This window comes from Culex quinquefasciatus, chromosome 2, assembly GCF_015732765.1.
Source record: "Culex quinquefasciatus strain JHB chromosome 2, VPISU_Cqui_1.0_pri_paternal, whole genome shotgun sequence".
Classification (NCBI taxonomy): Eukaryota; Metazoa; Arthropoda; class Insecta; order Diptera; family Culicidae; genus Culex; species Culex quinquefasciatus.
This window is the reverse complement of record NC_051862.1, coordinates 177,880,253-177,904,017: the sequence shown is the minus strand read 5'-3', so window position 1 is coordinate 177,904,017 and position 23,765 is coordinate 177,880,253. Positions and strand designations below refer to the sequence as shown.

The 23,765-nt window shown below is 34.5% G+C and overlaps 9 protein-coding genes across 9 annotated transcripts in view; 8 read left to right on the top strand and 1 right to left on the bottom strand.

The window, feature by feature from the left end:
* The window catches only part of LOC6033152, a 165,053-nt gene that overhangs the window by 41,819 nt on the left and 99,469 nt on the right, over positions 1-23,765 (bottom strand). The window contains exon 3 of the mRNA XM_038251428.1: positions 21,288-21,314. The gene's annotated coding sequence lies outside the window, so the exon portion shown is untranslated. The remainder of the gene's footprint in view (positions 1-21,287; positions 21,315-23,765) is intronic.
* Positions 1,657-2,271, top strand: LOC6033154. The gene is made up of 3 exons (XM_001843590.2): positions 1,657-1,757; positions 1,822-1,965; positions 2,026-2,271. The coding sequence occupies exons 1-3, from the start codon at positions 1,716-1,718 to the stop codon at positions 2,230-2,232; spliced, it is 393 nt and encodes a 130-aa protein (XP_001843642.2). The 5' UTR covers positions 1,657-1,715; the 3' UTR covers positions 2,233-2,271.
* Positions 2,450-3,031, top strand: LOC119766589. Its single transcript, XM_038251431.1, has 3 exons — positions 2,450-2,525; positions 2,588-2,713; positions 2,770-3,031. The coding sequence occupies exons 1-3, from the start codon at positions 2,469-2,471 to the stop codon at positions 2,989-2,991; spliced, it is 405 nt and encodes a 134-aa protein (XP_038107359.1). The 5' UTR covers positions 2,450-2,468; the 3' UTR covers positions 2,992-3,031.
* LOC6033156 lies at positions 6,291-6,878 on the top strand. Its single transcript, XM_038251432.1, has 3 exons — positions 6,291-6,363; positions 6,434-6,568; positions 6,630-6,878. The coding sequence occupies exons 1-3, from the start codon at positions 6,316-6,318 to the stop codon at positions 6,843-6,845; spliced, it is 399 nt and encodes a 132-aa protein (XP_038107360.1). The 5' UTR covers positions 6,291-6,315; the 3' UTR covers positions 6,846-6,878.
* On the top strand, positions 7,113-7,659 carry LOC6033157. Its single transcript, XM_038251434.1, has 3 exons — positions 7,113-7,169; positions 7,229-7,348; positions 7,412-7,659. Exons 1-3 carry the CDS (start codon positions 7,119-7,121, stop codon positions 7,619-7,621), a joined length of 381 nt encoding a protein of 126 aa, XP_038107362.1. The 5' UTR covers positions 7,113-7,118; the 3' UTR covers positions 7,622-7,659.
* On the top strand, positions 9,758-10,378 carry LOC6033158. Its single transcript, XM_001843594.2, has 3 exons — positions 9,758-9,843; positions 9,902-10,036; positions 10,101-10,378. The coding sequence occupies exons 1-3, from the start codon at positions 9,796-9,798 to the stop codon at positions 10,314-10,316; spliced, it is 399 nt and encodes a 132-aa protein (XP_001843646.2). The 5' UTR covers positions 9,758-9,795; the 3' UTR covers positions 10,317-10,378.
* LOC6033159 lies at positions 11,238-11,881 on the top strand. The gene is made up of 3 exons (XM_001843595.2): positions 11,238-11,315; positions 11,370-11,510; positions 11,573-11,881. The coding sequence occupies exons 1-3, from the start codon at positions 11,268-11,270 to the stop codon at positions 11,786-11,788; spliced, it is 405 nt and encodes a 134-aa protein (XP_001843647.2). The 5' UTR covers positions 11,238-11,267; the 3' UTR covers positions 11,789-11,881.
* On the top strand, positions 15,506-16,081 carry LOC119766590. Its single transcript, XM_038251433.1, has 2 exons — positions 15,506-15,616; positions 15,689-16,081. The coding sequence occupies exons 1-2, from the start codon at positions 15,572-15,574 to the stop codon at positions 16,034-16,036; spliced, it is 393 nt and encodes a 130-aa protein (XP_038107361.1). The 5' UTR covers positions 15,506-15,571; the 3' UTR covers positions 16,037-16,081.
* LOC6033160 lies at positions 22,634-23,449 on the top strand. The gene is made up of 3 exons (XM_001843596.2): positions 22,634-22,740; positions 22,800-22,937; positions 23,001-23,449. Exons 1-3 carry the CDS (start codon positions 22,690-22,692, stop codon positions 23,226-23,228), a joined length of 417 nt encoding a protein of 138 aa, XP_001843648.2. The 5' UTR covers positions 22,634-22,689; the 3' UTR covers positions 23,229-23,449.

Genomic DNA, 23,765 nt, shown 5'->3' with positions numbered 1-23,765 from the left:
CGCTATGGAGGCCTATAGGGCAAAAACTAACGTTGTAAAATGTTTGTTATAGAAAAATCGAAAAACTATGAGAAAAACTGCGATTGGCCAAAAAGTTAATACCATAGGCTTACAGTCCATGAAATTCCCTAACTTTTGACCTATGGGAGTATGGGTGTTGGAGGCTGTTGCAAAAAGTTATTAAGGTTTTAAAAAAATCCATTTTTAACAGTAATTTGCAAAAGCTATGAGAAAAAGTCAAACCAATCCTGGATGTCTATAGCGCATTTTGAAGGGCTTCAAAAGACCATTCGAATGCATCTAAGAGAGTTGGAATTGATTAAGTATTACGGAAATGCGAGCAATTAAGATTTTTCATGTATTTTGGACCTCAAACTTTAATGCCCGTTTTACCCCACTTCCCTTTGTCGTAGAGGGCTCATATTTGGCATGAGTTCATCTCATGTATAGGCAAACAAACCCTGAAAGTTTCATTCAAATCCGAGCACCTCGATACGACCTGTTTCACATCGGTGAAAAACTCGCTCTTAAACATTATTTCAATACAGCATTTCCCCACGAAAACAGCATGGAAAAAAACAAAAGTTTCAATTTTTTTCTGGGGGTTCCCTGGCCGAAATAATTATACCCATATTTTTTTGTTTGGCCATTAGGGTGACCTACGCAAAAACCACTTTTTTCGAAAAATCATAACTCCTTGCAATTCTAACCGATTTCAATTGTCTTATACGCAAATGAAAGGTGATAAGTTGGCCTTTTAAAGAAAAATAATAAGAAGTTTCAATAATCTAGCCTAACATATAAAAAGGGCGTATGAAACTTTAAAATGCCGTTTTGACGGTGTCTGGACCAAAGAGCCTATGTCTGGAAATATATTTATCGGATTCCCCGGACATTTTTACGTAACATCCTAAAAAATGGGAGGAGTTCATTAACAGAATTCCGAGATATGATTTTTTGAAAATAAAATCCGTGTTTTTCGACGCGCCGCGCGCAGAAACCGAAAAATGACGAAATCGGCAAAAATCAACTTTTTTCACTAAAACTGCGATAACTTTAAAATTTCAGCAATGACCTATAGATGTCTGGGTACCAAAAGTTGCGTCATTTAATTACGAAAATTTTGGTATCCAAACATCTATAGATCATCGCTAAAATTTTAAAGTTATCGCAGTTTTAGTGAAAAAAGTTTATTTTTTGCCGAAATACGGGTCTAATTATTTTGGCCAGGGAACCCCCAGAAAAAATTTGAGCCCGATCCGAGCACTTTTGTTTTTTTTTCATGCTGTTTTCGTGGGGAATTGCTGAATATATATTGAAATAAACGTGATATAATTTAATAACTCAAGTTTTTGAAAATATATCAGTTTTTGTGATTTAAAATATTCTTGTTGAATAGCGGATAACAAAATGATCTAATCGCAGCCTAACAAAAAGTTGAACAAACAAATCGTTCTGGATGAAGTCATCTTCACCAGGAAATATTCGTTCTTTGGTGTCCATGCGCAGATCTAACGATGACTAGGCGTTTGCGATATTTAACAAGGGACACTTGATGGGGAGTTTTTTTCGAACTGAAGTTTGCAAAAAAGTAGGTTTTTTCAGTACTTTAACCAATCTATAAAAGCTTTACCATGGACCATGGTTTGTACAGTTCTTCCAAAGCAGTTCACCAAAGAGGGATCAGTTGGGAAAATAAGCAGAGCCGCAGCACGATGAAGTTCCTGATCGTTTTGTCCCTCGCCACGGTTTGTCTGGTAAGATTTTAATTATTTTAAAGATTATTTTGATAGTTGATTACAAATGTGTTGATTTTCACAGGGCCACTACACCGAAAAGCAGCTGGAAAAGATGGCCGCCGTTTCGGGGGTGTGCGCGGTGGAGTTGAAGGTTACGATTGACAAAGAGTTCGTCGAACGTGCCAAGTCCGGCGGGGAGCTGTTCCCGGACGTGGAAATGTCCAAGGTATTTTGAGAAACTTGCACATATTTCAACGAAATTGCTTACAGAAAATTTCTTTCTCAGAATTTCATAGCGTGCTTCCTCACCAAAAACGACATTCTGACCCCGGAGGGTGACTTTGTGCGCGCGAAGTTTGTGGAGTTCTTCGCCGATGGTCACAACGAGGCTACCGTGGAGGATATTTACAACAAGTGTTCCACCGTGGAGGGTGCCACCAAGGAGGACAAGGCCTACGCGTTCCACAATTGCTACTTTGAACTGAAACACTAAGAATTATTAGATGACGAAGAAAAATGGTTTGAAATTATTTAGGTTTACATTTAAAAAAATAATTCAAATAAAAAAACATGCAACACTCATTTAATCTTCGAGAAAGACATTTTGAACTTCTAGGTGAAACAATCAATGCTTCTGTGAACAGAATAAGGTACCTTATCATTGCAGCAGACATTACCTTCGAAGAAATTTCAGTTGCAATTCCCATTTTGACGCAAAAGGATCGCAAAATGGCAGTTAAAGTTTTGTGTTTCATGATTCTTGCGATTGTTTTGTCTGAAGTCACTGTAAGATTATTTTTTCAATTGATAAATATAAATTATCAACATCTTTTTCCAATAAAATTCAGGCAGACTACAGCAAAATTCAAATTAAGCAGCTCTTCTCGAAGGTCAGATCATGCGTTTCTCCCGATGCCGATGTGATTGAGCGAGTCATGTACAATCGAAACGTGGTCAAAGACAAGGAAACCCTGGTAAAATTAAACTGTCATCTTTTATATACTTAAATTTAAGTCTTTAAATTTTTCAGCTTTATTTTGAGTGTGCCAGTGAAAAGATGGGATGGCTCAATGCCGAGCGTCAGTTTCAGCCGCAGTTGTTGAGTGATTTTTTCGCGCAAAACTTTGATCGAGCTGCGATCGAGAGCACCGTTAATGCGTGTTCGAGCAGCCTCCCGGGGGAATCGCTCGGGGAGCAGCTGTACAACTTTCATCAGTGCTTTTTCTCAAAGTTTGAAATCAAACGAAATTGAATAAAATCCAAAAACTGAATTTGTAGCAAATTGTAATGCAAAATGCTTACGCCGTGGTGTATTTTTTCTTATTTTTAGAAATTTGCAATTTAAGTTAAATTTTAGGAAATATTATTTTGCATGTCGGTTTATATATTTTTTTCCAATAAGAAAAAAAAATAAGTGAAAAATGCAAGATGAACTAGGAGAGATTTGCTGCCAAGCTGTCATTAAAAAAAACGTGTTTTTTGAAAAAAAAAATTTAGTAAAAATATGTTTTACTTCAGGTTCTTATGCAAAATCAAATTTTCAATCAAAAGTGGTAATTCTCAGATTTTTGGATAAAGTACACCGTTTTCAAGATTAAGTCACTTTAAATTTAATTTGAACTGAAAAATTCCCGTTTTGTTTTTTTAAAAAGGTCAATGATTGTTCATTCCATATTTTTTTCAAAAAGTTGAGGAACTTTCCAAAAAATTGCCTAGGAGATATTGAAGGTTGGACCTTTGGTTACCGAAATACAGCGAATAAATGAAAAAGAATCAATAGTTCCAATATTCTATGTTGAAAAATGAAACATTTGCGATTTTTCTTTTTTTTGAAAAAAAATATTTTGAAGATACAGTCAAGACTCGATTACCCGAAGGTTTGTATGGGACTTTGGATAATCGAATCAAGAACAAAAAAAATATATTATTTTATTTTCTTAAATTAAACATCAAATTCGAGTTCTGCGACCCCACTTTAGTCAAATTTGACTGGTTGATTGCCTATTAAATTAAAAAATGCTGTTTTTTCAATATTTCATCAACTTGAATTTAAAATTTTAAAATCGATTTAGAGTAGTTTAGGGGTCATATTAAAGCTCAACAATCAAAAATAAGACAACGAAAAAAATATTTTTTGTGATTCGATTATCCAAAGTGAAATTTTGCCAAGGCCTTCGGATTATCGAGTCTGGACTGTATTGGAATCAAGAATAACATTTCAAATTGGCAAAATTTCAACCCAGATTTTCAAAATTTTGGAACAAAATGTTTCACATAATGGTTATAATAAAATTATAAACAGTTATGCTTCTGTCAACATTTTATGAAATGAATTTATGAAAAATATTTTCCCAATGAGTGCTATTCGATCAAAAATGAAAAATAAGCGTTATAAAATGTGTTATAAATAGTTCACAAACAATTGTACCGATTTTGTCAATAAACATTTTTATTTTAAGCAATATTTATGCTGCCAATTGATTTTTAAAAGAATATATGATTAGGTCGTCCAATTTTCTCGGATTTTGAATTTCCCGGGAAACGGGAAAAATATTTTTGAAATCCCGGGAATTCCCGGAATCCCGGGAAATTTTCAAAACAGTTTTAAATTCAAAGTTTTCATAATATTTGTTATGTTTTTTAAGGTGAAAATCATAGAATTAGCTCAATATTATTAATTGGTGATAATCTACGCTTCAATCTAAACAAGGATAGTAATTATTAGACAGCTAAAAGATTTTTTTTCTCTGCTGTGCCTGTGCGCTAATACAATGTGATTTATTTAAAGTGTCTAAAAACAAAAAAACGACAACAAATACCAAAAAAAATAATACCAGTCAATTTAGATTTTAGATAAGTTTAGACTTTTATGTTTCATAAATAAAAAATATTTTACAAATTATCTCTAAGTCACTACCGCCAACTTGGGAAAATTGGGACTACAGTTTGAATAGGTACAGGAGATTTTAGAGCAATTTATTTGGAAATCGGTGTAATTGTTTTGCTCTGTTCCGTTTTTAACCGGAATCTTTAACAGTTCAATACATTTGTCCTGATTTGCCAAAGGTGCTTGTGCTTGATGATAAATAATTAGATATTATAAATTTTTTTTAATTTAAAACCAGGATTATACGTATAAAATACTCAGTCTTTTCGGAGTGTTATTTGCATTGGCCTAAGTATATTTTTTAGTAAATTTATGTTTTAATATTGTTAGTGGGTAATTCTCTACCAACTCACACGAAATCGGGAAAAGTTGCCCGGACCCCTCTTCGATTTGCGTGAAACTTTGTCCTAAGGGGTAACTTTTGTCCCTGATCACGAATCCGAGGTCCGTTTTTTGATATCTCGTGACGGAGGGGCGGTACGACCCCTTCCATTTTTGAACATGCCAAAAAAGAGGTGTTTTTCAATAATTTGCAGCCTGAAACGGTGGTGAGATAGAAATGTTGTGCCAAAGGGACTTTTATGTAAAATTAGACGCCCGATTTGATGGCGTACTCAGAATTCCGAAAAAACGTATTTTTCATAGAAAAAACACTAAAAAAGTTTTAAAAATTCTCCCATTTTCCGTTACTCGACTGTAAAAAAATTTGGAACATGTCATTTTATGGAAAATTTAATGTACTTTTCGAATCTAGAAGGGTAATTTTTTCATTTAGAACAAATTTTTTCATTTTAAAATTTCGTGTTTTTTTCTAACTTTGCAGGGTTATTTTTTAGAGTGTTACAATATTGTACAAAGTTGTAGAGCAGACAATTACAAAAATTTTGATATATAGACATAAGGGGTTTGCTTATAAACATCACGAGTTATCGCGATTTTACGAAAAAAAAAGTTTTGAAATGAAAATGAAAAATTTTGTTCTAAATGAAAAAATGACCCTTCTGGGTCAATGTAGATTCGAAAAGTACATTAAATTTCCCATAAAATGACATGTTCCAAAAATTTTAACAGTCGAGTAACGGAAAATGGGAGAATTTTTAATACTTTTTTAGTGTTTTTTTTTTCTATGAAAAATACGTTTTTTCGGAATTCTGAGTACGCCATCAAATCGGGCGTTTACTTTTACATAAAAGTCCCTTTGACACCAAATTTCTATCTCATCACCGTTTCAGGCTGCAAATTATTGAAAAACACCTCTTTTTTCGCATGTTCAAAAATGGAAGGGGTCGTACCGCTCCTCCGTCACGAGATATCAAAAAACGGACCTCGGATTCGTGATCAGGGACAAAAGTTACCCCTTAGGACAAAGTTTCACGCAAATCGAAGAGGGGTCGGGGCAACTGCTGTGTGAGTTGGCGGAGAATTACCCAAGTAAGCTTTATTTTAAAAAAAAGATCGTTTCTAAAATATTCCTAGAAGAAGTGTGATAAAAAATATCATTTGGCCATAAAACTGATTAAAATGGCAAAAGCCTCCAACTCAATTCGAATTCCATTATCACGAACTGACCTTACGCTGAGGTTGCTCGATAACCTTTTTTTTGTTTGAGTCCGAATTATTTTGCAGCAAAGAACTCTTGTGTTTTGAGTACAGTATTCTAGAAATCGTAGAAAAGTCAAGTCTAACATAATGAAACTGATTGCTGCTTTCATGATTTTGTTTGCTGTAGCGTGTTCGGTAAAATTGGATCATTCTTAGCAATCAAGAAAATTTTAAGTTTGAAAATATTTTTATTTACAATAATTAGGCAGAATATAGCAAGCTGTGGTTACACGAGGTTACCAGAGAGGGCAAACAATGCATGCAGAAACTGTCGATCTCTATGGCGGATAACGTTATTGAACGTATAATGTACAACAGAGGACCCACCCGTGACGATATGGTAATTATTTTTATAGATAATTTCCTTAGATTTTTTTTTCGAAACTGCTTTGAATTTTCAGAAATACCTGCGCTGCTTTTACATCAAATTCGGCATTCTCGATGCAAACGACAAATTTGTCGTTGATAGGGCGGTTGAATTTGAGATGGATCGGTACGAGGAACAGGAGGTGCGTCCCGTGGTTACCCGGTGTGTCAAACAGGACGATCCCTCCGTGTACGAGCGCTTGTGGCAGTTCTATCAGTGTTTTAATGCCGATACGAGCTTGAAAGCTTGATTTTTTTAACTGTATGTAGACGCATCAAGAATCTTTTTGCAATAAAATAAAGGAAATATTAAGAAAGTTTTACAAATTTTAATCAAACTCCGAACAATCTTTAAAATTTGCGTTAATTTAAACCGTTTGTAAGGCTTTTTTCCTGAACGACGTCAAAATTTAAGAGTTTAGCGTCGACTTGTCTGTGCGTGGCTTGATAACCTGCCATAGGGGTTAGTTTACATGATTGTGCAGCAAATTCAGTATGAAGCTAAGCGTCTACAAGACGACATCATGAAACTGGTCGTAACTTTGCTAATCTGTTTAGCAGCTGGGGCATGTTCGGTAACGTTTTGTTGGTAACTGCATAAATCGAGAATGAATTAATATTAGCTTATTAATAGGCTGAATACAGTAAGCAGCGGGTAGAAGAAGTTCTAAAAGTAGCCAAACAATGCAAGCTGGAGCTCTCGCTTCCCGAAGAGGACAATGTGGTTGAACGTGCGTTAACCCGAAATGATATGGTAATCAATTTAAAATGAAATTTCGTGGCTTTTCGCCTAATAATTTTTACTTTCAATTCTCAGAGATACATGCTCTGTTTTTACTCCAAGTTCAACATGCTCGATGCAAACGATAATATTGTCGTTGATAAGGTGGTCGACTTTATGGTGGAACAGTACGCTGAAAAGGTGATTCGTCCGGTAGTTACCAGGTGTGCCAAACAGGGCGATCCCTCCGTGTACGAACGTCTGTGGAAATTCTACCAGTGCATCAGTACCGATAAGAGCTGGTAGTGAAGAAGTTGAGGATTTGAATTTCAAGAAATGTGGATATCTCGAAAAAATTTGGAAAATTTCTAACAAATAAAACTAACCTAGAGTATATTTCAATCCCAACTTTTGTTTTTAATAATAAAACAATTTCAAGGATACCGCCAACTTAATGAAATTTAACAAAATGAATTGAAGTAAATCTTTATACCATTTTATGATCTTCGCTTGTTTTACTAATTTTACTAATTTTTTGTCTTGAATTCAAAATTTTGGTAATATTTTTCCGGAAAGATCAGATAATTTCGCAAAGTTCCATTTTTTACATTGAAATTTGATGTAATATCGGCATTTGGGTGATTACCAAAACACCTCGTTTTTCCAGTTTCGTTTTCTTTTTGTGGCTCAGTATCTAGAGTTCCAATCTTCAAAAACAAACAAATGTATAAGAAATTTGAACCTTTCGAAAAAATGTGTTCAGACTCAGGCAACAAAGTTATCACAAAAAAAACAATCTATAAGTAGATTTATTAAAAAAAATGGTACAATTTCATCAAAATTTCTATGAACAAAATCTAGTTTAGTTTTTTTTTTGCAATTCCGTCATGAAACTACTTAGGTACTTCGCCTGTCATTCTCGAACGACGAAACGGCCTAATTTTCTCTACAAAATAAAAACAGAATCGACAAGTAATAAATTTTTGGATACTAGGGATAAAAAGTTATTATTTTCAGAACTAAAATGGGTGCTTTTGAGTTGAACTTCAGCACTTGTATCGAAAAGTTATACTTTTCAGCATTGTTTTGATTTGAACGGTGGATTGACTAAACACGTGGACATTTGAATTGCAAAAAAAATGTACTCGTCGTATTCATCTAACTCTGTGAACCACGTTGGACAAATGTACAGCTCGTGCTGAAAAAATATCTTCTTTTCGCAACTTGTTGCACAAACTACTGTTTGAACCTGAATCCAATTTAACATCTGTAAACGACATTATTTTTATTGATTAAGATTTATTTATTTTTTCAAATATGGATTTTTTCGAAAAAGTTATAGTTCAAAAGTTTATCCTCATAAAAATGCCAAAAATTATAAATTTTCACAAATCGACGTCGTCGTGCTATCTTGTCGTACGTAGCTTTTTGACGTTCCGAGAAAAACACGTTTTAATGTTTGACCTTGAATAAACAAAAACTAGAGCACGCAATGTAAAAAAATAACAAACACGTTTTGGTTGGCTAACCATTCTTTCATCAATTTTCAGGGAGTGACAAAATAGCACGACGAGATTGAAACTTCTTTTATATGTAAAGTGACAAAAATGCAATCAGTTTTTTTCAGATTTCGTTGAATATCTCAGGATTGAAATCGAATTTTGGGGATCTGGGAAGGTCAAAAGGTGAGGCATTGTGAGCTGCACAAAATGGCGTTCTTAACTCAATTTGGCCCAAAATGCACGTAAGACAAGTTAGCACGACGGCGACAAAATGGTGTTTTAGCGCAAATGTTTTTTTTTGTTTACGGCACCAGCATTAAAAGTGGAACAACAAAAAATGTAAATATTTCAACCCGGTATGTTCAAACAATTCTGTTCTCAAGATTCTATAATATTCAGAGAACACTTTTAAATTGAAATTTATGTGGAAAATTGTAGGGAAAAAGTTGGGCTTATTTGATTTATTAAAATAATGCCACGCATTACTGGTTGTAAAACTACTCGTTCGGGTCTAAAAATGTGATATTTTTCGTAGTAGGGGAAATATACCCTTTCTCAACCTATTTTTATTATCGGCCTATCAGCACTTTGATCATGAATAACAGCTTTCATAAAGTGTTTTTGACTGTTCCAAAGTAACAAATAGCTCAAATAAAAGTGAGCGAGTTGCTTGTCGATGTTTCTAAAATGTTGATTTAATAGCGGAAAATTGCAAAAGTGATGAGAATTGGTCGAACGGCTTAGAGTGATTTAAATGGGTATATTTCCCCTAACTTTTGTGTTATCAAAATTTTGCATTGGAAGAATTATGCTGGTGTTGTAAGCTAAGATAGGTCGAGTTTATAGTCTGTTTGTCTGTGCGCTTTTTTGCTCTGATAACCTACGGGATCAGCCCGATTATTTGGCAGCAAGGATCACCTGCATTTTGAGAGTAATTCAGTTTGCTGCAAACCGTAGTCGAGTCAAGTACCAAACACCATGAAACTGATCGTAGCTTTGCTCGTTACTTTTGCTGTGGCATGCTCGGTAAGCTTCTTTAATTCGAAAATTAAACAACAAAAAAACTAACTTAACTTTTTCATAGGCCGAATACAGCAAGAAACAGATACAGGAAGCTCTTAAATATGGCAAACAATGCATGCAGGAGCTTTCGATTCCCATGGATGACAACGTGATTGAGCGAATCATGTACAACAAGGAACCAACTCGCAAGGACATGGTTAGTAACTTTATTCTAATTTTTGTAATATTTTGTTTGTACAACTTTTGCTTACAACTTTCAGCGATACATGTACTGCGCTCTGGGCAAGTTCGACATGCTCGACGCAAACGACAACATCATCGTCGATAAAATAGTCGCCTTCATGGTCGATCGATACGACGAACAGTTGGTGCGGCCTGTGCTCGCCAAGTGCGCCAAGCAGGACGATCCCTTCGTGTACGAGCGACTGTGGAAGTTTTACCAGTGTTTCTTCGCCGAGAAGAACTTTGAGCTGTAAAGATGCAATTTTGAACTCAGTTCAAGTTATTAGGGCAAATTTCCACAAATAAACGAAAATTTGGTGCAATCTATTGTTTTTAAAACTATTTTACCGATTAAAAAATCACAGTCCACAATCTTTTAACAATAAAGATTAAAGGGAAACGGGACAAAATTTCATACAAAACAAAATGGCTACAGTAGGACCAGCACTATTGGTCAGATGAAGGTCCTCATCAAAACATATTATATTTTACTTTTTCCCACTATAATCAATATCTAATTTCAACAAATTGGAAAATCGTTCTATCGTTTTCCCTAAGCTGCTCACGAAGACTCGAGTCGTGATAAATTCAAGAAGTACCTCTTTTAACCAAATTTCTAAAATTTATGCTTTTATAAATCAATTAAGGATACACAGAAAAAAATCAATTCCCGTAATCGTGAATTAAGTTCACGAATGTGAGATCCACGAAGGAATTTATTCATGAGTATGGTGCATTTGCACCATAAACGTGAATATATTCCTTCGTGGTTCTCATAATCGTGAACTGACTTCACGGTTTCGAGAATTGATTTTTTTCTGTGTAGTGTTTAACTTTTTTCTAATATTAGTTTATATTATTATTTTAAAATTATTAACATTATTGAAGTTTGTGGAAAAGTCGTTATAGTCATAAAAATTTCAAAATACTTTGATAAAAAGCAATAAACCACTTTTTAAGTCTTTAAAAGCAAATTCCATTTGCTTCCTGTTGCACGAACACCTTGAAGATGCTATTATTTTTTCTGTAACTCACCCTGATAATACAATCGTCCAAAATTTTAAGGTCAAATTATGAAATGATACTTGCATCGTTAAGGATGGAAAGCAAGTCATTCGAAGTTATCAGCTGTGCTTTCGAAAGTGAATTTTCAAATTTGGCCATTTCATTGCACGTTCTCCCTCGGACGAGTCAAGAATTCAGCCATGAAGCTTGCGTTTGTAATTGTGCTTTTTATTGCTGGCTCTTGCATGGTAAGTTTTTAATTCGTTTTTACTAGCTATACTTATTTAATAATAAATTTTCAGGCAGAGTTCAGCAAGAAGGAATTAAAACTAATTCTGGACTCAGCAAAGTATTGCATGGGTCAACTGTCGATTCCTCTTGAAAGTGACATTGCCGAACGGGTTATGTACAATCGCAACGTTGTAAACGATGAAATTACTAAGGTAAAGCAACAATTTCGGTCAAGATTGAAGATATTTTTTGAAAATTTTGAATCTAATTTCAGAAATACATCACCTGCGTGATGCAGAAGATGGCGCTGATCGATGGCGAGGGAAACGTCAGCAAGCAAGCTATTATCGACACCTTCAAGGATAACTACGACGAAGAGCTGCTGAAACAACTAATGGAGCAGTGTGCGAACCCACAAGGAGCAACTATGGACGATCGGATGTTTGCATTCTACACGTGTTGTTTTGCGAAGAAAACGTTTAACATTTAAAAGAGATTTGTTTGTGTGGAATTCGCTGAAAATCAATAAATAATCGTTTTAAAATCGATTCTGGTAAAATAAAACGAAACCAAATTGATCTTATCAATCCTGAACTCGTTTCGTTCGCTTTGCACGCCATCACAATTGACCCAAATACATTCAGTTTCACGTTGCATTGATTAAAAACCCTACGCTTGATTAAACAAAAGAAGCATCTGGGATCAGTGCTATTTATAAGCGCATTTCAACGTGATCTTCACAGTTCAAATTAACCATCTTAAAAGACAGCACATATCACTCGAGAAGCGCTTATTTAAAATGTCAATCGAAAATATTATTGCTACTGCAATTGCAGCAGGATGTTACATCAGTGTAGTAGGTAGGGTTAAAGTATACAGTTGTTTTGTTAATTGGAATTTAATATAATATTCAAATCTTCCAGGATAAATCAAGCTTAACTGGGAGAGTACATGACAACACAAATAAACAATATAACATAGCACAGTGAAAATAATGCGTTGAATTCTATTGTAGAAGTATCCTTTTAAAATGTGTCTAAAATCTAACACCATTTAATTTTTATGGTAGACATAAATGCTCTTCTATCAAAAAGAAACAAAAATAAAATTTTGGCAATGGTTTTAAAATAATTAAAGAAAAAAGCACCACAAAATGGGTATTTTTTTAATTATCACAAATATTATATTTAAATAGTGATACTTCAGCGATAAATTTACAAAAAAAAAAAACATGCTGATTTATAGAACCAGTCTGTGGTCTGAAATTAAAAAAAAAACTCAATAATACAAAATATTTATGATACACTCAAAGGAAAAATATATCTCAAAATCTGCAACAGTGGATTTGCTGCAGAAAATGTCATATTTTATAACATTTTTTGCAACAAGCCCCTAGATCATTTTTGCCCGCGTGTAAACATTTCAGCGATCTGCAGTTCTCACCAACACATATAACGCTGGCCCATCCCCGAGCAACACTCCAAAGAGAAGCATATGTTGGTGCTCTTTCACTCACTTTTCATCAAGCGTCCATGGCGCGGTGGTAGCGTGTCGGATATATAACCAAAAAGTTAGTGGTTCAATCCTCGTTCTGTTAGGGTTTTTTTTTGTGAAATACAACCAAAAAGCCGTCGGTAATGTCGATAATTGTCGGTAACGGGCAAAAATGTCATACCCCTATATCGCAAAAAATGCATGAGGACAGTTTTCATGCAGATTCTGATATACTTTCATGCCGCCATGCATCACAATCATGCGACCGCCGTTTGGGTGTATATTGAATAAATAAAAAAAGCGTTGCAAATACACTTAATATTTTTTTCAATTGTTTTCTTAAATTTTATCAATTGGTTCATGTTCTTTTGATTTTTATTTATATTTATTTGATCCCTGATTTTTTTTTTAAGTGAAAGTTAAACTCAAAATTATAAAGTGGATCATAATTGCTCAAGTTCCATGGCCCAAATTATTAGACACTTATTTTTTTTTATTTCGACATTAGTGTGAACCAAGCCAAGGATTTTTATTTTAATTAAATCATAACCACTCGTCATTTACACCGACTTTACTTACCATGTTCGCATGAATGCACAGTGGTCCAGATCGCAAAATTAAGTGAAAAATGGATTTTCCGAAAAAAATAGTGAAGTTTTGGAGCTTTGGTGTCTTCAAAAGAGCTGTTGCCAATTTTTTTCGACTTCTCTAGAAAGTTGTTGGGCTTGCCATTCCAAACAACTTTGTCGAAGATACCAAAATTTTATCTAAGGCGTAGATTGCGAGACAAAATTTTGGTATCTTCGACAAAGTGGCTTGGATTGGCAAGCCCAACAACTTTCTAGAAGTAAAAAAAATCTCGAAAATATTCCTGAAAAGTTAGATTCCCAAAATCTCCCAAATTGTGAACCACCCTAATTTTCAACCAAACCAAAAGTTGTCCCTTCCCATTTGCAACAACTCTTTTGAAGACACCAAAGCTCCAAAACTTCACCATTTCGAGGTCGTCGAACTAGCTTGTCGCACCCGCCATTTTGACGTTCCGAGAAAAACGCGTTTTAATGTTTGACCTTGAATAAACAAAAACGAGAGCACGCAATGTAAACAAAAACAAACACGTTTTGTTTGGCTGAGCATTATGTGCACTGTCCCAAAGTTTGGTTGAAGTTGGTTGCTGGAGTCCCGAGTTATAATTACAAATGTTTACGGTAGTCTAACTTGTACGTGCGTCAAACGCGTTCTGACCTAAAATCCCTTTGGCCAGTTGTCGCACTTACATCAATTTTTAGGGAGCGACTAGATAGCACGACAAGATTGAAACTACTTTCATATGTAAAGTGACAAAAATGCACAGAGTTTTTTCGGTTTATATTGAATATATCAGGATTGAAATCGAATTTTGGGGATCTGTGAAGGTCAAAAGGTGAGGCATTGTGAGCTGCACAAAATGGCGTTCTTAACTCAATTTGGCCCAAAATGCACGTGCGACAAGTTAGCACGACGGCGACGATTTTTCGGAAAATCAATTTTCCACTTAATTTTGCGATCTGGACCACTGTGGAATGTCCCAAAGGCAACGATTTCACAGCGCTTATGATATAAATTTGCCTCAAACCTTCGGCAACATGGTCTTTTGCAAATGCTTTAGCGTTTAAAGTAAAAAATAATCTCGAAACATGTAATTAATTAGCAAGCGCTATAAAAAAAACAAACGCCCAGAGTCACTTGACTTTTTACCTATTCTCGTCGAAGGCTGACAAAAACCGAACGAGGCAAATAAAGAACAAAGGCCAGCCACCAACACCAATAGCACAACACGTCAATGCGAGCCAGTGATGCCAGGGGACTTTCAATGAAAGTACTACTTTTTACCTAAAAGTTGTGTACAAATGATGCGAACAGGCAGCACTTGACATGTGCGCTGAAAGAAAAAAACAACTCGGCCGATAATAGAAATTGCGTCGACTCCCGTGCATTCTCGTCTGATTAGAATAGAGTTTGGAAACAATTTTGTAAAATCTTTATAAAAGGAATAGGCATCACTTTTGGTAAAAGTCAAATTGAACAGAAATGTTCACAAAAAGCTGCTCTACTGGTTGATGTACTTGACTTTAGAAAATGTCAAGGAACACCCCGGATTATCGAGCAATGGGTATATTTTCGCTAGTACGCTATAAATAATATATTTGTATTTAATTTGGCTAGAAGTTTTTGAAGGAATGAAAAAGGTTGATATACATGCTGAGATACAGCAACTCAAAGAAATAATCAATAGAAAAACTGGCATTTCGCAAAAATAACGTAATATTTTAGGTTGACGAAAGCCCAGCAACTTATGCATCAATATTGGGCTTTCGAAACAATTCGTGTTAATTTTTCAGATTTTCAAATGAAAAATATTTTGATAAATTTGATGGATCTCGCTTTTCAGTTGTTCATTCGTTACAAAATAAAATTTAATAACATCGTTTTACATTGACCATTGATTCTAAGTCGTAAAGTAGTCAAATATTTCGTGTAAATTGTGAAGAAAATTCTTATTTTAATTTTGAACTAACCATACTTGTTTTTTTTTCAGTGTAATCCTGTTTTTTTGTTCAAATCACTTTTCTGTAGCAGGGTAAGTTAAATTGCGTTGTTGTTTCCAAAAAAATACAATCGCGTGATAAGTGGCCAACATCCAATCACTCCCAATAAAAAATCGTTTAAAACCTCGCATTTTGAGCAAGCTATCACTCCGTAGCCAACCTTCGAAGAGGACGATCACCACCGCACTGCAATGAAAGTTCTGATTTTGGTTCTCTGCTGCCTTTCGGCATGCCTGGTAAGTTTTAACTTTAGCTTAAAAAATATTTTTGTAATTATTCTTTCCATTTTTTTCTTTAATAAAAAATAGGCCGACTACAGCAAGCAGGAGATTAAGGCGGTCATGAAAGCCGGCAAGCAGTGCATGAAGGAACTTTCCATCCCGAACGACGACGACGTCATCGAACGAGTCCTGTACAATCGAGGTGCCAAACAGACCGACATGGAGTACATGGTTTGTGCCATGAAAAAGCTCGAGCTGATGGACTCCGAGGGGAACATCCTGCCGGAGCCAATCGTGCAGTTCTTGGCGGATAAGTATGACACCGACAAGGTTCGTCGTCTCGTGACCAAATGCGTCAAGCAAAAGGGCGATGTTCTCGAACGGACCTGGAAGTACTACCAGTGCTTTTTCAATCAGATGGATTTTGAACTGTAATGTGCATTTAATGAGCCAATTTATTTGTTTAAAGTTATCATGGTGAATCGCGAAATTTATTTTCAATAAATTAATATTTTTTGTGCATGCCTTTTCTTCTGTTGCATTTCTGTACACGGAAGTCTTAAAAATCCGAAAAAAATTAAAGCTTTTCTATTTCAACGAAAATCATTAATCTGCTCAGCAATGTCTTCATCGTATGCTAACAAAAAAAAATATTTTTTTTCTTTCCGTGTACCAAACACAAACAAGTTAGATCATTCTATCCACATCTTCGAAGGTAAGCCAAACAGCAGCAGAACGAACTTCTTTCAGTGCCGTTCCAGAGTTCAACTTAGAAGCACGAGCAACATGAAGTGGCTTGAAGTGTGTTTCTTCGCGCTCTGTCTCAGCTGCTCCACGGCTGAGTTCACCAAAGACCAGCTTCGTCAAATAATGGACATCACCAGGGTGTGCTACACACAGCTGGACATCCCAAAGGATTCGGATTTGGTCGATAGGATTTTTTATCATAAAAATTTAACGTACAACAATCAGGAAGCTGTAAGTTTTTGACTAAATTAAAACTTTGTTTTCAAATTTCAAACATATTTTTTTTTCAGGAATACATCCTCTGCTATCACCGGGAAGCAGGCTGGTTGGATTTGCAAAATATTTATCACTCCGAAAAGGTTGTAAATTTCTTCGTGCAAAACGCGCAACTTGACCGAAAACAACTGGAAGATCTTATTGATTTTTGTTTGGAAAAGGACAGTGTATTGGATAAAATGCTTGATAGAGCCGTTAAATTTTATCGGTGCTTTTGGGACCATAAGAAGTTTTCTCTGTAGAAGTGTAATCATGGAAATAAAGTTTCTATTAAATTCACCATTTTAAAACTGATAATCTTTTCAAAGAATATTTAAGCTGCCCTTATCACAGGTTCAAAGGCAAAATTGAAAACTGCTTTCAACTCAGAGTTAAACAGTGAATCCTGTAGCAACAATTACCACAAAATCAAAGCTGGATGAAAAAAAAACGAAAAAAAACTTTTTTTTCTGTATACAATTTCTCTTGAAAATACAGCAACATATTGTTCGGATACAAATTTGAGCGTTAAACAATAAAATTATTATTTCATTAAAAGCTAGTTTTTTTCTGTTTTTACTCAAAAGGTTCCCAAAATTATGCCATATTACACCATTACATTTTCAAACATTTTTGGAGCAATCAATTGTCAAAATCCATTTTCAGAACAAATTTCAACATGGAATTATCAGTTTTGGTTCAGTATAAGCAGATACATGCCCAATTTCGTAAAATAAAAACTGACTTTCTCCAAAATGTCTGGATTAAATTCCCTTTCACACGATGAATACTGAAAAACGAAGTTGACTTTATAGCTGTCGGCCACCATTGCTAGTACCAACCACTACACGGAGAGACCGTGCCCAGAAATTTTAACAATTAAAATTGTTGATTTTACTTTCGTAAATTTTAACAAAAACGTACTTGTTACTGCCAATATTCCGCTAAAATAACTAAAATTTAGTATTAATTTAATAACCTGTTTGTTGAAAATGCTAGAGGCAAAAAGCTAACAGATTTCCCGAACTCGAATGAACGTGCTCGACTGTTAGCTTTGGTTTTAGGAAAATCAAAAATTTTGTTGGTTGAATATAATTTACATTTGGTTGAATATTTAAAAGATGAACTTGGGTTTGTTTACGTCTGTCATTTGAAGTGAGGATTCGAACGAGAGTGGTCGATTTGTTGAGTTTGTGTTGTTAATTATGAAGTGAGAGGATGTGAAAGGTGACAATTACACTATTTAGCTAATGTTGAAGTGGCACATCAAAGTGTTGCAACTGGGGAGGTGGAACTCTGGTGAGTAGGTTTGTTGATGATTTCTTTGCAGGTGATAAACTATGAAGAGCAAGAGGACATCCTTCGCCATGAGGACCTCCAATGCGAGTGAGTTGAACACGTTAGAAGAATGTTTGATGGAACGAGAGGGCAAAAGAAGGAAAATGTGGGCCGACTCTTCACGGATAGAGCAGCCCGAGCAAATTTAACAAAATGTTGGTTAATCCAAGTAAGTATGGGTTTATTTTTGCACAATAATCTATCTAATGTGATTCTTATTAAAAAACTGAATAATTAAAAAGCTTCGTGCTTACGACGGATAAAATCTTAATGAATCATTATTTTTTTCAGAATCATCAATTATAAAATACATAGAAATGCCATGTGTACGCAACATAAACAACATAAAAAATAGAGATGAAGTAAAATATAAAAAAAATATCTAAAATATATAAAAGTAGATAATTATTATCTTGAAAGTTTTGTTGCAATATGACTGCTCAATAAACTGGTAAGTAAAACTCAAAATATTTTTTTCAGGAATCGGAGTACGTTGTATAAATTGAATCAAATGCAATGAAAGTTTGTTGCCAAAAGTAATTGTTAAATAATGCAACCTTGGTAAGTAGCATTATTGATATTTCTTCTTTCCTCAATATAATTTCATTTATTTACGTTCCTTTTTTCAGTTTATAGCCGAAATTAAGAATTTTGTATTAAATTACTAATACATGTCACATGTCTATTTGCAGCAAAATTCTGTGTCCAACCACAAGAAAAATAACTAAACCTGAGACCATTGTAGATGATGATGACTTATCGGATGATTTCACAGTGATGGTAAGTGGATACAACACTTAATTTTATACAACATAATAAAAATATAAGCTTAAAACTTGGTGAAAATTTTGCTCGATTTCTATTTTTCAGGAATTCATGTTAAATTAAACATCTTTTTTTAATATGTTTAACAAAATTTGTAATATGCTTTTTCATTATTTTTAGTTTAATGCAACGTATTTTTAAAAACATTAATCAAACTTTACATGTTTTATAACAACAGTTAAAAAAAGTTTTGTTTTGATGCTTTTAACAGTAACTTAACAACTTCATGCAAAAAAACAAATTAGTACAAAACTTTGAATTTTTAGGCAGAATAAATGCGAAAATAAAAACACTCAGCATTAATTTGTGAGGCATTATTACAAAATTTACTGCAAATTCAATAAAAATATTGCTAACAACAGCTAATTATTGACTACATGTACGAATATTTTTCTGTATTCAAGTAAGACAATAGTTAAAATATAGCTAGAAATTCGGCCAAGCCTATATTGTTAGATAATTAAAGAAAATATATTTCAACACTTACATAAATTATGTCTAATTAAGAAATGTTTTGTTATAAAATACTAATAATTTGCTGCATGCAAAAATATTTCGGTTAATACAACGAAAAAAAATGGTTGAAAAATAGTTGAAAAACATTTCCCAGCCAGTTTTTAACAGAATATTCCACAATATTTCAGCTGAAAACATGAATTTTTTAGTTAATTTTCTGAAAAAAATATTCTAGCAGTCGACTGCTAGAATTTTTTTCGGCCATTTAACCAACAAAAATGGCAATTCCAAGTATTTTTTTAGTTAATTTTAATGACCGGTGGTCAGCAATTTCGGGTTAACAAAATCAACAATCGATTGTTGAAAAAAAGCTGTGTAAAAAATTAACCCATACTTTTAGTTAAATTAACCAAGATTTTCTTAGATTTGCCCCGGCCAGTCTCTCCGTGTAGTGTCTTCCTTTTTAACTACAAGGACTCCGCCGCCCTGGGCTCCTAAGTGTACTAGAGTATGACACGGAGCGACGGCGCCGAATACCCATATTTACACAAAGAATTTTAGAGCGCCCGCCGCGGGATTCGAACCAGCAACCTATGGATTGTGAGCCTGTGCGCGGTCCGATTGATCCACACGGGCGGGACGACGATGAATACTGCCTACTAAGATAATTGTTATGAAGATAAAATATAGTTGAAACATGAAAATTATACATATTTTGATGTTATTCATGAAAATCATTATATTACATTCATTTAAAAAAACTCAGTAAAAAAATCCAGAAATTTTAGAGGAAATCACTTTTTAATTTACAATATTGGGCATATCTCTGCTCATATTGAACCAAAACTGATACTTTTTTAGGGAACTTGTTCTGCAAACTGTTCTCTACAATCTGTTTGCTTCGAAAATTTTGGGCTTTAATTAAATATTCTAAGTTACTATGAATCCTTTAATGCTCACATTTATATCCGGGCAGTATGTTACAGTTCTTTCAAGGTTCTTCGTGCCTTGATTTTGGTATAATTTCTAAGAAGGCTACAAATCTATTAAATTTAGATCGGAAACATTTTATTGGATGTCAAATATTGATGAAATATGCAATTTAGAGTCTCTCAAGGCATATTTACAAGAAAATTGATAGATATGTACATGAATCCATCGATTTCAGCGACTTTTCTGAAGTCATAGCGGATAAAATGTTTTAAAAAAGGTGTTCATAACCCCCAATGAAATATTTCTATTCCCTTAATGTCCTCGAAATCAAATACACCAAGATAGTAAACAAGAAGCGGAGAAATCTCTTTCTGGAACAATAATACATAACTTACTTGAGAAAAATAACATATGACCTAAGTCACGAAAAATGATTGAAAACAAGATTAAAGGAGCGCAACTTTTAAAAACATTTGAAGACTTTTCTAATGAATGAGATTTAACCATTTTACTTTAAAAATATAAAAATATAAAATTATAAAAATATAATAGTGGCCGAATGGTTACGCTGTCCGCTTTGTAAGCGGATGATTCTGGGTTCGATTCCCATCTGCTCCAACCTTCCATCGGATGAGGAAGTAAAATGTCGGTCCCGGCCTTGGTTGTTAGGCCGTTAAGTCATTCCAGGTGTAGGAGTCGTCTCCATGTCATAAGAACAAACAACACACCAAACCAAGCCTACTCCGGTGGAATCGCTGGCGGCGGTTGGACTCGCAATCCAAAGGTCGTCAGTTCAAACACTGGGGTGGAAGGTTCCTTGGAGTAGAAAGAGGTTTGTGTGCTCTCCCCATTCAAGCCTTCGGACTCCTAGGTTCGAGCAGAAACTTGCAATAGAGACCACAAAAGACCCGGGGGTCGTTAATGTGGATGGTTTGATTTTGACTTTAAAAATAACTGATAAAAATATGAGTCAGAAATTGATTTTCTCACAATCTTCTGGAAAAAAATAAAAAATCTTCGATAACTTTATTTAATTTGAATAAATAATTGACTCGAATTTGAATAGATTTTTCAGAACTCATAGTTCCTCTCTAAACATGTTTATATAACTACAAACCAATATAATACTTACCAAATTTTGCATGATCATGAAAGTTATCTGAAAGAAATAAAATAAGATAAATATAAGGCCGAGGGTTACATTTTCAAAAATAGCTTAAATAATTGTAAATTTCATCGTAGTAAAATAAGATCATTTCTACAGTTTAATCAAATTTAAAATAAGTATTATGCGTTCCTTAAAATAACAAATCGATGCCTCTATGCTCTCTTTTACTAAGCTTGCTGATTTTCCTATCTAGTTAGCGTAAGAGAGCACAGAGACATCGAAATTTTACTTAGCCTCATCAGGAGATTTGTTTATGTTCCTATTATTAAGTACTTAGGAAAAATCACCTATTTCAATCCTAATTCAATTCTGAAGTCATTGATTTTTGTTTTGTCGTTTGGAATGAAGTTGGAAAAAATATCCTTCAAATATATTTTCCAACAATTTTTGAATGAGTACTGGTCAAAAATAGCTTCAGTTTTCTTCAGACGTGCATCGGCATAATGATAATACTGATAATGAATACTGAAAACTATCATAGTGAAAATAGAGTGACCATTCTAGACAAAATTGTGTATATGTGTGTTATTTGCATGGGATGATTGGTTAAAATGTATTGATTTAAAAAAAAGAATAATTTTTGATTTAAAAAAAATGTCCAGATTCTTGTTATGTTTGATATTCTCACACCCAAAATACGTGGTCGAGAGAATAGTTCCTCCAAATTAATTAGGAGCTCAAAGATAAGCAAATGTGTTCATTTGTTAATTGAAACAGCAAATCTCCAATAAGGGTCATACCATACATCGACTTCCAACCAATCTTGAGCAAACAAGCTTTGGTCGGCGAGGCAGATAAGTCATTGAGTTATTTTGCCAAAGATCCATGCTTTTCTCCATACAATTTGACGATTATTCCCATACAAACTTCAAGCGATTAGAGTAAGGGGTTCCCGGGGTCAGGATGAGCTCAAATTTGGAATTTAGCCTAGTGATGAGTCAATCTTTGATTTCAAGGGTAAGCCCCGAGAAAGCCCGGATTTGGACCCCCCCCTAATATCTATATATCTAATTTTGCCTAAGAAATCGAAAGAAGTGTGACACGAAACTTTTTTTTTGGTCGCCCTAATTGGATTCATGGATTTGTTTTTACAACAATTATTTTTACTATGAAAGATCCTATTGTCTTATCTTTCAAGGCTGATTCTCAAGTTTTGCAACCAACCCGGAAATTACGGACATTAACTCAAGTTAACATTAAGTATATGCTGAACACTGTTCTAACTCTGTTCAACCAATGTAGCAAAGTATTGTTCGTAAAAGTCATTCAAAGGTCAAACTGATAGAGTGAACTGCATTTAAAGCTGAGTATTGTGCGGGAGTTCGTCAGTACCGCAAAGGAGTGCACATTGATCAGATCGATCACGATGAAACTTCTAGTAGCTTTGACGATTCTGTGCCTGGGCTGCAGCTGCTTGGTAATCCTGGGAAGACTTTCCTACGATTGTTCTCAATTATTAATCTATTCCCATTCCAGGCCCAGTTCAATCCAGAGCAGGCGAAAATCCTTGCCAACCTCGCAAAGTCCTGCTATCCGGAGCTCGGTCTGCCAGAGGATTCCGATTTGCTGCTACGTTCGGTTAAGAATGAAATTTCTTACACTGAAGACGATGTGGTAAGTGGGCGGTTGTTGTCTTTAATAGAAGTGTAACTAAATTATCCTCATTAAAAATTACAGAAATTTTTGCTTTGTGTTGCCCGCAAATATGACCTGATAGATGCGGAGGAAAAGTTCAAAACACAAAGGATGAAGGATTTCCTGCTGAAAAGCAACGCCTTCGACCGACAGGACATCATCGATGTGATCGATCAGTGTTTCGAACAACGCGAGGAGTCCACGCTGCTGGAAAGAATGAAGGAATCTGTCAAGTGCTTCCAGACTAACAAAAAATTCAGCATCGTTTAAGTCGGTGTTAAAAGTTAAGGTTCATTTACAGTTTAATTTACGCAGGTTTTTGTGGTGGAAATGGTCGTAAACCGCAAAAAGTTGCGTAAGTTTATTGTAGATAGGCCTTTATTTTCTTTTATATGATATGTAATCTTTTTTAATTACTTTTTTTTTGAAATTTACGCAATAATCCAGAATAAACGTGTCATATTTCGACAATAATAAATAAAAATATAATAAAAGGCTCAAGATAAAAAAAAATGTTTTCTGACCAGGCAACAAAGAAAAACTCATTTTAATTAATGATAAACTCAATCATTAACAGAAAACAGTGATTTCTCACTCAAAACAGGTTTTTTTGTTGAAACAGGCTCATTATATGATTGCATTACTCAGTGCAGTTATCTACAATCAACTCAGAAATCTTTCATGTCAACATCATAAACGAACAGATAAACATCTTGCGATAATTTCAAAATATATAGAAGTTTTAAACTTCCTGGAACTCTATACAGCCGCTTCAAAAAGATGAAATGTGTTCCAGCAAATGTAATT

What these genes read in the sequence shown, in the direction of transcription:
- LOC6033160 (XM_001843596.2), top strand. Translation starts at nt 22,690, where the DNA reads ATGAAACTTCTAGTAGCTTTGACGATTCTGTGCCTGGGCTGCAGCTGC. An exon ending in GCCTGGGCTGCAGCTGCTTG is followed by an intron (nt 22,741 to 22,799) that starts GTAATCCTGGGA and finishes TTCCCATTCCAG; the next exon opens with GCCCAGTTCAATCCAGAGCA. An exon ending in CTTACACTGAAGACGATGTG is followed by an intron (nt 22,938 to 23,000) that starts GTAAGTGGGCGG and finishes TAAAAATTACAG; the next exon opens with AAATTTTTGCTTTGTGTTGC.
- LOC6033159 (XM_001843595.2), top strand. Translation starts at nt 11,268, where the DNA reads ATGAAGCTTGCGTTTGTAATTGTGCTTTTTATTGCTGGCTCTTGCATG. An exon ending in TTATTGCTGGCTCTTGCATG is followed by an intron (nt 11,316 to 11,369) that starts GTAAGTTTTTAA and finishes ATAAATTTTCAG; the next exon opens with GCAGAGTTCAGCAAGAAGGA. An exon ending in TAAACGATGAAATTACTAAG is followed by an intron (nt 11,511 to 11,572) that starts GTAAAGCAACAA and finishes ATCTAATTTCAG; the next exon opens with AAATACATCACCTGCGTGAT.
- LOC6033154 (XM_001843590.2), top strand. Translation starts at nt 1,716, where the DNA reads ATGAAGTTCCTGATCGTTTTGTCCCTCGCCACGGTTTGTCTG. An exon ending in CCCTCGCCACGGTTTGTCTG is followed by an intron (nt 1,758 to 1,821) that starts GTAAGATTTTAA and finishes TGATTTTCACAG; the next exon opens with GGCCACTACACCGAAAAGCA. An exon ending in CGGACGTGGAAATGTCCAAG is followed by an intron (nt 1,966 to 2,025) that starts GTATTTTGAGAA and finishes TTTCTTTCTCAG; the next exon opens with AATTTCATAGCGTGCTTCCT.
- LOC6033158 (XM_001843594.2), top strand. Translation starts at nt 9,796, where the DNA reads ATGAAACTGATCGTAGCTTTGCTCGTTACTTTTGCTGTGGCATGCTCG. An exon ending in CTTTTGCTGTGGCATGCTCG is followed by an intron (nt 9,844 to 9,901) that starts GTAAGCTTCTTT and finishes ACTTTTTCATAG; the next exon opens with GCCGAATACAGCAAGAAACA. An exon ending in AACCAACTCGCAAGGACATG is followed by an intron (nt 10,037 to 10,100) that starts GTTAGTAACTTT and finishes TACAACTTTCAG; the next exon opens with CGATACATGTACTGCGCTCT.
- LOC6033157 (XM_038251434.1), top strand. Translation starts at nt 7,119, where the DNA reads ATGAAACTGGTCGTAACTTTGCTAATCTGTTTAGCAGCTGGGGCATGT. An exon ending in TAGCAGCTGGGGCATGTTCG is followed by an intron (nt 7,170 to 7,228) that starts GTAACGTTTTGT and finishes GCTTATTAATAG; the next exon opens with GCTGAATACAGTAAGCAGCG. An exon ending in CGTTAACCCGAAATGATATG is followed by an intron (nt 7,349 to 7,411) that starts GTAATCAATTTA and finishes TTCAATTCTCAG; the next exon opens with AGATACATGCTCTGTTTTTA.
- LOC119766589 (XM_038251431.1), top strand. Translation starts at nt 2,469, where the DNA reads ATGGCAGTTAAAGTTTTGTGTTTCATGATTCTTGCGATTGTTTTGTCT. An exon ending in TTGTTTTGTCTGAAGTCACT is followed by an intron (nt 2,526 to 2,587) that starts GTAAGATTATTT and finishes AATAAAATTCAG; the next exon opens with GCAGACTACAGCAAAATTCA. An exon ending in TCAAAGACAAGGAAACCCTG is followed by an intron (nt 2,714 to 2,769) that starts GTAAAATTAAAC and finishes TAAATTTTTCAG; the next exon opens with CTTTATTTTGAGTGTGCCAG.
- LOC6033156 (XM_038251432.1), top strand. Translation starts at nt 6,316, where the DNA reads ATGAAACTGATTGCTGCTTTCATGATTTTGTTTGCTGTAGCGTGTTCG. An exon ending in TGTTTGCTGTAGCGTGTTCG is followed by an intron (nt 6,364 to 6,433) that starts GTAAAATTGGAT and finishes TACAATAATTAG; the next exon opens with GCAGAATATAGCAAGCTGTG. An exon ending in GACCCACCCGTGACGATATG is followed by an intron (nt 6,569 to 6,629) that starts GTAATTATTTTT and finishes TTGAATTTTCAG; the next exon opens with AAATACCTGCGCTGCTTTTA.
- LOC119766590 (XM_038251433.1), top strand. Translation starts at nt 15,572, where the DNA reads ATGAAAGTTCTGATTTTGGTTCTCTGCTGCCTTTCGGCATGCCTG. An exon ending in GCTGCCTTTCGGCATGCCTG is followed by an intron (nt 15,617 to 15,688) that starts GTAAGTTTTAAC and finishes AATAAAAAATAG; the next exon opens with GCCGACTACAGCAAGCAGGA.